At 36.5% G+C, this 13521-nt stretch overlaps 1 protein-coding gene across 6 annotated transcripts; it reads right to left on the reverse strand.

Moving 5' to 3' along the window:
* LOC109357491 (protein MODIFIER OF SNC1 1-like) lies at positions 3923-12963 on the reverse strand. Of its 6 annotated transcripts, XR_002108868.1 has the most exons (12): positions 12705-12963; positions 11222-11290; positions 10834-10920; positions 10704-10748; positions 10230-10602; positions 9300-9402; positions 8715-8792; positions 7279-8584; positions 6938-7202; positions 4692-6857; positions 4252-4637; positions 3923-4165 (listed from the first exon to the last, which is right to left on the reverse strand). XR_002108868.1 is itself a non-coding variant. In XM_019601507.1 (11 exons), exons 2-11 carry the CDS (start codon positions 11251-11253, stop codon positions 4353-4355), a joined length of 4740 nt encoding a protein of 1579 aa, XP_019457052.1. In that variant the 5' UTR covers positions 11254-11290; positions 12705-12963; the 3' UTR covers positions 3958-4352. The 6 variants fall into 6 exon arrangements, 3 of the variants coding, with proteins under 3 accessions (XP_019457052.1, XP_019457036.1, XP_019457028.1); XR_002108865.1 differs by having other exon boundaries at positions 3923-4162; positions 4252-6857; XR_002108866.1 differs by having other exon boundaries at positions 4252-6857.

Consider the following 13521-nt stretch of genomic DNA (forward strand, 5'->3'; position numbering starts at 1 on the left):
TTTTATTTATTTATTTATCAAAAACAACTTATTTTTTGCCACAAATATAAAATGTGACAATGGGTCCTCAAAACAAGTTGGGGGTTGGTTATCTCTCATTCATGGTACATTGGTACTGAAAATTGAAACATGTAGTAGTTACCCGCGTGGACCACTAGTGACCAAGTGCCCTTATTATCGGTTATGGTATTAACTATTTTTATTTTTATCCTTGTTCTCATCTAATTAAAAAATAATATTTAATTAAAAAAATTATAAAAATATAAATTAATATTTTTATATTATTTTATTAAAATTTAATTTGTTAGGAACATAATAACATGTTTTTTGGAAATGTGAAAACTACTAACCCTACCCAACCCAAGTGCTTTTTTCTTTCACTTCTATCTTTATATAGATATTAGCTGAAAAGCCTGAATGCCTTTATTCACGCCTCTCTGCTCCAACCCATTATGTGGTCACCACAATAGATTTAGTGTCTATAAAGCAGCATGATTAAAATTTTATGTTTTCTACTTTCTATTTCATATAACATGTTCTTAACTAAAATAAAAAGTAGGATCTGAAAATGAGAGTTAGCTCTTGATCAAATAAGCCCTTATCCATATATGTGTAAATTCAAGTGGAGTGAACGTCATATATTGTCACCAAGTTAATTTTTTGTTGCATAACACTACATTCATTTTCAAATAATAGTTGTATAAGTAGTGTATTAATCATATTATTTAATAAATCATTATCTGACTACATTGTTTTTTTAAGTGTAGATTCAGAAGTATTACAAATATTAAAAATTATCCTGTCATAAATATTTAAGGGTAAAGCTAAAAAATTATTATTAGTGTAATTAGCTGAGATAATTACTTTTTGAAAAGTGACAAGATTTATCCCAAAAAAATGTAAGGTGCCATTCTCATCCAGAAAGTGTAATTAGTTGAGATAAGATTGATATATTATAATAGAATTTGAATTGGAATGTTCAAATTGTAGCTGATAAATACTTGATAAGAGTTTTTTTTTTTTTGGTATGATTAAGGGTGTCTCATATTATATGTATAAATAATTAATTCTTTTTAGAATATGTAATCAGGAATTAAACATTTAACTTTTTGTTTAGTATGATATTTGGGAATCCAGCTTGACCTTATATTACTTTACCAATGCATTGAGATGATAAGAGTTTTGTTACTCTTGGAATTTACTTGTAAGTTGAATTTTGGAAGAAAATAAAAAGAAAGAGAAAGTCAAAGTCATGAAATATACTGATGAGATGATTTTGAAACATCCTAATTTTTTTTAATTCTATCAAAATTTAATTTGTAAACAAACCTTTGTGATCATTGTAGTGCTAAAATGAGGGGATAGTTTAAACCCAAAAAGTATAATATTTTCAAAATGATTTTATTTTAAAAGGAAGAGATATATCAACCATGGTTTTCCTTTTTGGTCAGTATGTTGTAACCTGTAGGCAGCAAGACATTTCTCCAACTTAGTGATTACAAAAATGATATTTGAATGCTAAAATTTTCACACTAATATGATGTTTAGTTCTTTCTTATATATTTTGAGAAAACATGTCCACAAAAAAATTGGAGTTAAAAATTAGTATCTGAATGCTGAAAGGATGCCTGGTGACCTATAAAAAAAGTGATTTTGATATCAAATAAACATGATACAAACAAGATGTTGGTCTAGTAGTATAAGGCTTCACTTGATTCCAAGGTCAATAGTTCGATTCATGAGAGTGACACTTGTTGGGAAAAGCAGCCACAAAACCTAAAATGGATTAATTCCTTACCCAAAAAGCTAAGAAATACTTTTCATAGTACCCAAAAAAAAATGACCATCATGAACTTCTACTCTAGGATTTTTGCTTTCTGAAATTGGTGGTGGCTTACCATTTTTATTTTGGTCCATTTATTTTATATTTTTACAGAAATATTAAATATATTATCCCACTCCAACTTAAAAAGTTATGATTTAATATGGTTAATTTATTGTTCTCACTCTAGTAATATGCATGTGTAGTTTCTTTTGCTTTGGCACCCTTTGCATTGGAAAGAAAATGAAAAACTTTTCACGTCTTTAAAATTATAGTATTGAATTAAATCTCATCTATGGATAATAAACTTTTAGAATGACAAATACATTAAAAAAAACTCATTGAAAGTACGTTAAGAAGCTGGTAAGTACTTTTGAGCCCCCAACTATATGCCAGAGACATACTAACTACCCTAAAATACAAAAATGAATAAGAGATGCAGCCAAAGGGAGAAGGTACATTATTGACCAACACATACATATTTTTTATTAAAACAACATCAACATACAATAAAAGCTTTTCTTCTTAACATAATATAAAAGAATACTATTCTGAAGTAGACTGATTGACTACAAATATATCCTAGAAAATGAAGATAGAAATTCCTATTAGAAAAATGGTACATTTTTCTGAGTATTGACTTTTTATTCTGATCCAATTTTATTCTAAAATATTTTGTCTTTGATTAGCTTTCAGGCTATATTCTATGTATTATAATGGAGCTTTGCTTTCTATTGACCAACAGGATAATTTTATAAATAAAAGACGAGAAAAGGATGTATACATTAACAGTGTATGGGATGTATGTATTATTACTACATTATTCACAGTTGATATTTAATTACCGTTGGCTTTTTATGAAAAGTAATCCAAATAAATAGTGGATGATGTAATGTGTGTATATAAATTTTTATTCTGATAATATATAGATTTTATACTCATAAAATAAACTGAAAAGGTAGATAGGTATTAGGCAGACAAATGCACTCACTTCATGAGTCCTAATCCTAAGCAATTTGTGAACAACTCTCTTTGCTTGTACCCCTTTATTAGCTTCAATTATTCACTTACTGTTCAAAAAACACATCCGAGTGAGTTATAGTGAAGTGGGTAGGTACTACATTGGAAAGATTAGAGGAAAAAGTGTAATATATAAAGCTTAGGTGGACCACAAATACTTGAGTAAGCTTATGGGTGGAAATCATTTTCCCCAAGAGTTACTTTCTTTATTACTGATGATACATAATTCATATTTATAAAGATCTAATTAATTTTTAGCATACAAAAAATATCTAAAGGTATGCTAGTTGCACAGGTTACAGAAATTTTATATAGCCCGTGGTTTTTAAATGAAGGGTTCTAACATATATGAGAAATAAACTACTATAAATATTCCTTTATTTGCTTCTTCTGTAGTAAAGTACCTGGTTTATTACAATCACCATGTGTGTTCTTAGACTAGCTTTATTTGGATTTGCTTAAAATATATAATTATAACAAGTCCTTGTGGGCTAAAGCTCCTAGTTATATCTTATTCCAGTTAGAAACATCTCATGAGCATTGAACCTAGAGTTGGGGTGATTTTGTACATTCTGATAGTGTGCTAGAGCTTGAATCCTAATATTTTTTAGGATATTGGTGGTCAACATAAGCACAATTAGTTGGAAGTTATCAACAAATTCTCTTTTGTTCTCTATAATTTATCTTTATTTCGGGTGCCACAACAATTTATTTACTTATATGTATAAACATATTCCGACAGCAACTTACATTTATGCATATTCTGTTCTCAGTTAATAACCGGATGCTCATTGATACATGAATCCAATGTTGTCTCTATTGTCAGTAAAAATGGCGTAAAAAACATTTTCCTTTGCTATAATATCCAGTTTTATGGACCTAATAGAACATTGCTTCTGTGAAGAATAATATGAGGAATTCAGGAGAGTTCAGCCGGGGGAAAAGCACGTTTGAGAATAAAAATTGTAGTTTATTTTTAAACTCGTTTCATTCCTGTAGAAAAATCTCCTTAGGGTTCTATTGTTTCTGAACTAGTGGCTAATATAACTTGCAAATAATCATTTTCTTAAGCCAAACTGGGCAACCGCTTGAGCACATTTCAAAATTTCCTGTAAAAATGGTGAGCAACGTGGAACACAAATTATCTCTTAGGTATCACTGTTATCCCAGGATCAAGCTCGTTGAAACATGTCAAGTGTGCCATTATAAAACAAAAGGGCACCAAATTAGTAATTCGAATGGTACATTAGGAAATAAAAATCAACTACAGCACAAATAATCATCAAAAAAACATGGTCACCACCTTCATTGCTTCTACCCCTGCTGAACACACGCACCATCAGAAAATAATTGATGTGACTACGTTTACAATTCAAAGTTAACTTATCCGAAACCTAGACTACATGTACCTGAAAACATGGCTGAATAAAGTAGCAAATTAATAGGCATGGCTTCTGATGGAACACACAAAGACCACCTAAAGAAAGTCTCCACTGCTGATTAATAGCATCTAATCAAGGCCACCCTGCCGTCCCTGAAAGTTTCCCGCACCCCGTCGTGAATGAGCATGGCCTTTCTCCCTGAATCGCCCTCCACCACGGTTTCCATCTCTAGGTCCACCATAGTTACCATCCCTAGGTCCACCATTATTACCATCTCTAGGTCGTTCAAGGTGGTCCAGTTTGCTGTCATCATGTGGCCCAACAGGTTGGTACTCGTGATGCATGTTTGAGCCCTGTCTTTCCCGGATTTTAGGTTGGTTGTTATAATGTCTGTTATCTTGGGCAGGTGATTTCCAATCTCTCTGAGATTCATGTCCTGCTCCAAATCGATTTTGGTTTCCATTTTTACCAAAGCCAGACGATGGGTGTTGCTCATGCCTAAGATCCCTACCTGTTGGAGCCTGCTCACCTGAGCTGACCTGATTTGGGGAGTGGAGACGCCTCTTCTCTGGAGCGTTTTGCCTCTCTCTTCTAGACTCCTGATTCCCAAAATGTGGAGCTTCTCCATCCTTGCTCTTTTCAGAGACTGATTGGTCATGGCGAGGTTGGGCTGCATAGGCGTTAGACTCCTTGTCACGGCCTGCCCGAATTGATTCACTATCATGAGCAGGATCCTTTCCAACAACCACTGAACCAACATTTTGATCACTGGGTCTGTTTCCTCTCTGATTATTAGATGCCTGAGATTTAGGTTGCCAGTGAGAAGTCAAACGTTCCCCAACACCTCGGTTTTCTTTCAAAGCAGCACCATCTGATTGACTGTGTTCAGAGGGTGATACATGTGTTTCAATCTTCTCTTTCTCCCCAGCACTTCCCTTGTGATCAACATCATGGTTTGCCCCTGGACCCATATGTCCTCTGAAAGGACCCCGCCTCCCTCTCCCTGTTACTGCATGATCTTTAATAACATGAACAGAAACTGGAGCAGTTGAATCGTGATTGATGGGATTGCTTAAACCATCTTGATCACCGGAATCATTGAAATGCTTTGTTTGCCCTTTCACCAAGCTTGTTTCGTACTTCTGATGTATATGATGCTCTGTAGGTCTCTGAACATTTGGAACAGAGTTTGAATCATGGTCCAGTGCATCTTGCATATCATGCACAATAGTCGATTCTGTCCGATTCCGTTGTTGCCATGATCCATGTGCTTTTCCCTGCTTACTATGCCTACCATCTCTATTTTTAGACTCAACTCCAGAACCCACCTTTCCAAAAGCTGAATTAGTATGCTGAGCAATCTGAGGGCTATGAGAACCAGATGCAGCTCTTTCAACATCCACATTTGCAGCAGCCTGACTGATTGATGAAACCACTTGTGTGCTTCCTTGCTGAGTCATTTCTTTCGCAACAGGTTTTGGAATATACCTCTCTATTTCTGCCCTCTTATTTTTTGAATTATGAACCCGCTGATCACTCTTTACAGGATTAGCTGCCTCAGTATTACTTTTTTCACTTGATTCATCCATGATTTCAGTCTTGTTCTGTGGTCTCACAGGCGCCCACATCATAGCATCATTCCCATGGGATTTCTCTGCTGGTCTATTAGTCTGCAAATTTCTTGGCGTCCTACGAGCATGCTGTGATTTCCACTGGCTATTCATCCTACCATGGGACTCCTCATTTGCTAAGTGTCTGTATTGATCTGAAAACTGATTAGACTCTTCAGACAAGGATGCAGGGTGAAGCAAGCCCTGATCTAACTCGAAGTCAGAAGCCTTGGGCTTATCACTTTCAACAGAAATCTTCAAAATATTGGGTTCTTTTGATGCCAATGGTGGTGTAGTCAGAGATGAACTCTCTTCAACTTTGTGTTTGTTTCTGTTGTTCCTGTTCTTTTTCTGATTTAAAGAAGGCTCAACCATAGCAGTTGAATTCACGGGTAAGTTGGGACCACAGGCTGAACCAACATCATTTGTAACATTGCTAGATGGCATAGTAACATCAATAATTTTGTCATTCTCAAATGTCAGGGCAGTTGAGGCAGTGGAAACAACCTTTTCGCTCAATTTTTTCTCTGAAGAAATGCTCTGCTTTTGTTTGGAGCTCATTCGCTTCTGCTTAGAGGCAATAGTGTTGTGAACCTGTAAAGCATTCATGGCATCAGCACTATTAGCATCCTGGAACAAGTTCTGAATCAGAACAGGTTCTTTGCCAGAACTCTTATTAGTCTCAAAAGGTGGCACACAGGACAGGATGGGTTTTTCCACTTTATTAAAGCTGGTATCACTAATTTGACAGACAGTGTTGGTATTAGAAATTACAGCAGATTTGACAACTCCAGATTTGCCTTCTACAATTGATGATATAGAAGGTTGTAGTTCCTCTTGCTTATTCTGGATAGCAGAGTTTGTAACATTCTTTTCCTGAGTTGACCCCACCACTGTTTGAGCACGCCTGTTTAACTCATCCAATTTGGCAAGAGCTTTGGCTTTTTGCTTTCTTATGCGCTCCTCCTCTTCCTCCTGCAATAGCTTAGTTCGTTGCTTGGCTAACTCTTTCATTTTGGTACGCTAGAGTTTCAAAGTGAATTGTGTAAGTGTTAAATGTATTGAGGCTAGCAAGTAGTAACTCTAGAAATAGTGTGTGTTACCTGTGCATGGTTGTCAACTGAATCCGACCTAGCTTGAGTCGAATCTCCATCACGCCGTGCTTTGTTATACGACCCAGACCTATCATAGGTCTCTAGAGATATTCTGTGGTCACCAACAAGAACATCTGATGGCTCCAACAGTGGATCTGATGAAGGTAAAGAATCAGCAACCACAGATTTCTTTCGCCAACCATCAGCATCTTGATTAGTTGATTTTCCTTTGTTATGATGAACACTTCTACCTTGCATGCCATGACCAGTTTGCCTGTGAATAACATTTCAATACTTGGACTAAGATAAATGAAACACAATCAGTTAATAGCAAGAAGTTATTGCTAAACCTGGATGTGGCTGTTCCAATGATAGACAAGGATTCAGGATTCCTTTCTCCACCAGAAGCACCCACTTCACGATGTGTTGGACTAGTGACAGCAGTGGCATGGGTTCTCACAGGAAGCACAATAGCAGCACCAACTTCATTTTCCACATGGTTTGGAACAGCACTACCAGCATGAAATTTATTCCTTTGCTCCTCTTTATTTCTAGCAGATGAATTATCCCTCGCCTTTGCATTTAAACCCTCTATCTTCTGAATCAAATTGGCATCTTTTGAAGCAGATGTTTTAGGTGGGATCTCTGGGATAACAGTGGCAGCACTATCCAATTTCCTTGCTAAAATATCACCAGATTTCTTCATGTTTCCGAAACTTTCAGGTGCTTTGGCCTTAATAACAGAAGAACTGGATACTTGGTTTTCCAAAGTCTGAGAAGAAGCTTCTTCACCATGAGCACTTCTCCTCAAATCGATCTCCCCATTCTTTCTGTAATTTGAACTCTGCTCATTCTCCCAGACAGTCATTCTTGCTCGGTCCCTCCCATTAACATATGATGCACCGGTGGTTGCTGAATCCTCCCAATTTTCTGGTTCATTTTTTCCATCTGACTCATGTTGCTTAAAAAGAACTTTGTATGGTGCAGTAGTACCAGGAGGATGGCTGAACTCTACATGCTCTGAGGTCAATGGCTTTCCAGCACTACCATAACCACCAGATCTACCTTGGGAATTGCCAGGTTCAGGGGGATTCTGATTCGGATACCTATTATAAACAGGGGGTCCAGCTGCCATGCCCATGAAAGGAACATCTCGTTCATTTGGATTGCAGTAGCCCATTGGAGGACCATAATATCCCTCATAGCCCATTGGACCAGGATAAAAGCCAGGTCTGACAGGAATGCATGGACGAATATAGGTATCAGGCATATGAGGTCTGTAGACATCTCCATTTTTATGGTGTCCTCTTGGTCCTGTTCCAGAACATGCAACAGGTGGCGGGTTGGCAAGACCAGTAGGTGAAATGTGTGGAGAATAATATGGAAACGGTTCAATTGGAAAGCCACCTGGAGCAACAGGATTTCCAAATGGAGGACCACCAGGAGGACCCCTGAACCAAACACCACCACCTTGAGGGTTATTTACTGGAGGACCATGCCAAGCATCAAAGTGTTGAGAAGGAATACCAGCATTCGGGTAAGAGTGGGTATTCCCCTGCCACATCTCTATGCTAGGCCTCACACCATCATTGTGAGCCTGATCATCTCTTCTCCAAGAATCTACTGTTCCACCTTTCACATTAACATGAACATCATCTGTAACGTCAACAGCAACACACATATTAGTTCTAGAGGAATCAATACAAAACCTTATCAGCAGATGTGTAATAGAAATTAAAACAACACATAAGTATAGAAACAAGAGAATGCAGAGTTGCAGACATACCAACAACGGAGGTATCATATATATCTTTCCTGAGCCCTGAAGAAGAGCCAGGGCGAGCATGAGATTCCAAGCTGTGGTCTGTCAGTGGTTGATGGGGAAAAAAGTATCAAAAAGAATATATCACTGGAAAATTTATCAGTATACTTAATGATATATGTTGTCTCTATTGTACAAAATGTTACACAAAACACTGACTCTAACACATAATGAATATCATTACAAAAAAATATAAGTAAACCCTCTTCCTGCCTATTTTCTTACAGCATCAAATTGAGTGTGTATACTTTAATCCCAATTATTAATAATTAATCATAGAGACCAATAGACAATATGTGCTGCCCATACATTATACTTCTCTTTGAACCTTTAACTTTCTTACACTGGCTCGAAGTGTTCAAGGGGGAAACTTGATATAAACAAGAAATCCTAGAACTTTCCTCAACCGCTGTAATGAAGGTGGCCACTCCTAAATGATAAAATGTTGTGTAGCGAATATAAATAAACTATTATGCCCATAAAAGGTGGCACTATTGACAGCAAATAATAGAGGATGTGTATCCATAACAGTAATAAAAAATATGATACCTTGCAACTCAGAATTCAAGACTGATTTGTCCTTATCAGAACCAAGGGTTGGAAAGTCTCCAGAGCTCAGTGAAAATCCATCATTCTTGGGTTGTGCAACTCCCTGAATTTGTAAAAAAAAGACTAATTTCAGCAGCAGAGCTAAGCAAAGAATACAGAGACTGAAGTCGTAGACAGGTAAAGTTTGTACTTTCTACATGATAGGACTGAAAACACTGGATGGTATTAATCTAGAAAATGGAGCTAGGCACCTTACAACAAAGATATCGGTATGAAAATTCAGAAGAAGAAAAAGCAACACAAACAACAGCAAAATAGAAAATAACCAAAAAGAGAGGGGGGACTGAAGTATGGAATGGAACTACAAATAGCGAGCACTTCTCCCTAGGTCAAGGCCTTCTCAGTTCTCGCCCGAATTATAATTCTTCTGATATCCTTCACTCCTCCATAGCTGTCCAGTTGGTTGCTCATTTCTCTCACCCCACAAACCAACTACCCCACTCCCTCTTTCATCAAATTTCTCTGTCCCTTTTCTTTTTCTCATAACCAATAGGCCTCTAATGCTATTAGTAGGCCCATCTCTCAGCTACTTCCCTCTCCCATAAATGTGGGGCCAGTGGCCCATCACCACACCACAGATCTTAATCAGTTAATCATGGTCATCCAACAAGATACTAGCTATTACCACACAAATACCAAATCATAGCAACAAATATGTGCATTAGCAGAGAAACTATGCACTGTAACAAGATGTGCACCAACCCCAAACCAATGAAAATCAAAAGGCAAGAAGTGGAACATCTTAAATTCTAGATCTAATAGACTCATTAACCTAGAAACAATGAATAATCATAAATTACATAAAAAATCTTCATATGTAAATAGTGGTGGCTCTTTAAGATTCAAACACAAATAATAACATAAGCCTACCAATTTCTCCATAGTCCTAGCAGAACTCCAGGAACCTGAATTTTCAGTCAAGGGTTCAGCAAATCGAGACAGCTGAGAGCTACCAGGTCTTGTTTCTGCACTTTGAGGACGTAATGACGTGAGCGAAGTCTGATTTGATATCAGTGCCCCAGATGCTGATGAAGGCCGAGAAGTTGACCCCCATGCATTAGAAGTAGTATCGAAAGCCCTATCACTCCCAGCCGTTGAAGGCCGTGTGCCACTTCCGCCAGAAGATGGGCGGGCACTGAGGTGGCTGGGAGAACTAGCTCCACCATCGGTGTTTGCATAAGGAGAAGAACCCCATGCATTTGATGAAGAAGAGGGTGATTTACCACCCCAGCTGAGGGTACCCCTAATCAAAATAGAGACCAAACGAGCATCAACAATCTAGAACTAGAAGATCAAAGGCAGAAGAAAAATCAAAACATTCAGGTCAATAAAATGTCTACTCACTTGGGAACAATCTCCACATTTGGGTCTAGACCATGATTTTCTAACCTTAACACGAAAAGAAAGGGAAAAGTTTTAGGTCGTAAACCAACCATGTTCTAGGAAAGAAATAGTTCAGCCAGTAATCAAATACCTCTGACTGGGTAAGTTGATAGGTTTAGGAACTGCAACCTTCCCTAAAACAGTCATGCCACCTCTTCTGGAAGAGGCCCCTGCCCATCTGCAACAGCATTAGCATCAGCAATCTCAATTTTATTTTAGCCACTAAATAAATAAATTCATCCATGTGTGGAGGGGGAACTAGAACTTGAATTGAGGAGGCATACCAAATTATCATTAGAACCATATTGACCACAAAATAAATTAGTTTTATTCAATGACAGGTAACACTAATATTTGCATTTCAAAACAAAATCTGTACTTTAGGTACAACGAAAAAACATGACCTCCTGCACACAAGCTGAAGCCCTCACCACCAGCCCACAGCTAGTGACTTCCGAAGTACACAAAAAAATACATACCTTCGCTCCCCGCTCAACATGCTTGAAGTCATAGCCTGGTCGCAGCAACAAGGTCATTCAAGCCAATTCCTGACAATAGAGTCAGAGAAAAGTACGATTTAATTTATATTATATATCAAAACATTCATACATACCACAATTAAAGATTAAATTTTAATTGTAATAATATTGTTAAACGAGCGGACAAATAATAGAAACTCTCCTAAGTTTTAAAGAGACGTGAGGAGTTACATACATTGCTTTATTTACAAAGTTGGTTTGTGGCAGTAAATTCTCAGCAACCTATCCCATTACCATCATCTCAAACTTCTCAACCATTATTCACAAGTAGGACACTCGAACCTTCAAACAAGTTATATTCTAATTTTAGGATGTCACACATCCAAGACACCATTCTCACCCACTCATTTCATGCCGTAACCATGGTATGCCTACAAAACTTTAATTTCAATGGCATAGCAAAAGGGTGAGCTTTGGCACAACGGTAAGGTTGTTTGACTTGTGACCTGGAAGTCATGGGCTCAATCCTGAAAACAACCTCTTCACTTGCGATTGTAAGGCTGCTTACATTTGCGCACCACAAACCCCAATAGATGGGAGCCTCGTTCACTAGGCATAGCAAAAGCAAACTCCAAAATACTGGCAACATTCACTATTTCCTCCCTACGCTACCACATCTCACCAGTCTCCTGAATCAGTGAGCCTTAAGACGATAGATACTAAACCTGACACACAATGCATATGTTCATAGTTCTCAGTTAACCAGAGTATTGACTAATATGACCGAGTACTGATTTTAGCCCATTCATCAACTCACCTGATGTAATCATGATCTATAAAGGGTTTCTATTTGTAATAGTCTTTTTCGCCATAGCAGTTAATTAATGACACACATCTATGTTCAAAAGTTCAAATCACAGGAAAAGGGGGAATAATAAATCATGACACACATCATTGCTCGTGATCATTAAGTTTTTGTTTATAATGTCAGCTCACTAGCATAATAAATAACACGTGATATACCAAGACTACCACATCACATAGTCCAGAATGGATTATATTTGACACCACCTATATAACCAATCATTTCAATCATATTCCATATTAGTGGTCTTATTCCCAAACTACAGATCCTAAACTTTACAATAACCACTGCTCCTAAAACATGATAGATGATACCATATATAGACAGCCAACATGCAAACACCTTCAAATTAAAAAAAGGTCCAATTGAAGTTTATCAGCAAAACAAACCAAAACAAAAAAATAGTTGCACTAACAAGTATTCATTATAACACAGATTCTAACAGGATCTATATCTATCTCGAACAACAAATAACACGAAAAATCACATTAAAATCCCACATTGATTGCGGTTGCAGAAATTCCAGTTCTAATTTCCTTGCATTCGCAAAATACGTTATTTCCCCTTATTTTTTCTCGGTAAGCAAACAGTAATATATTGCAATTGAAAGTGAGAATGAAAGTGTACCAGATATAACTGGAAAACGCGATTCCTCGTAGAAACCCTAGAGAAGCAATTGCAGAAAGCTACGAAGAGGGATAAATGGAATAAGCGATTAAATGAATGAGGAGATTATATGAAAGGTGGTTGAGAGAGGAAGATCTATCAGAGTTGAAGACGATGGGGTTCGGATCGAAGAGGAAGAAGGGTTACAGAGAAAGAGAGAAATAGAAAGAGAATGTGATGCAGAGATAGCTGAGGATAGTTTGGGGAACGTAGCAAATTACTCCGTGAGAAGAAAAAAATATTCATATAGGCCCATCTATAAAATGATATTAAAATTAGAGGGAAAATGTAAGTTGTCTATCAATCCACATTTTTTATTTTTCTCTGATATCAAGTGTATATAATTTTTTTTTATAAATTTCTCAATTTGTGCTTACTTAAGAAAATGTATTAAATCCAATTAAATTTCTTTCATTTTTTATATTTTATGCAACATATATTTTTCAAATTCATTTGCAATTTATGTTACAAAATTATTAGCATCTTGTATGTTACAAATGCAAATATAAAAACAACGTTGGATATACTAAATGATAAAATTGGAATATAAAAATTACATTTGTTCAATTATATATTTGTCTCTTAATCATGTTTTGACTTTATATATTAGTATAGATAATATAAATAATTAATATAAAGTAACAGTTGTGGTTAATGTGTTGGTGGTGGTTAATGGACATATAAGATTATTATTTTGCATAAATTAAATAATATTAAGGGCAATATAGAAAATTGAAATTTACATCATAGTAATAGCTACATTATGTTT

This window comes from Lupinus angustifolius, chromosome LG01, assembly GCF_001865875.1.
Source record: "Lupinus angustifolius cultivar Tanjil chromosome LG01, LupAngTanjil_v1.0, whole genome shotgun sequence".
Taxonomy (NCBI): Eukaryota; Viridiplantae; Streptophyta; class Magnoliopsida; order Fabales; family Fabaceae; genus Lupinus; species Lupinus angustifolius.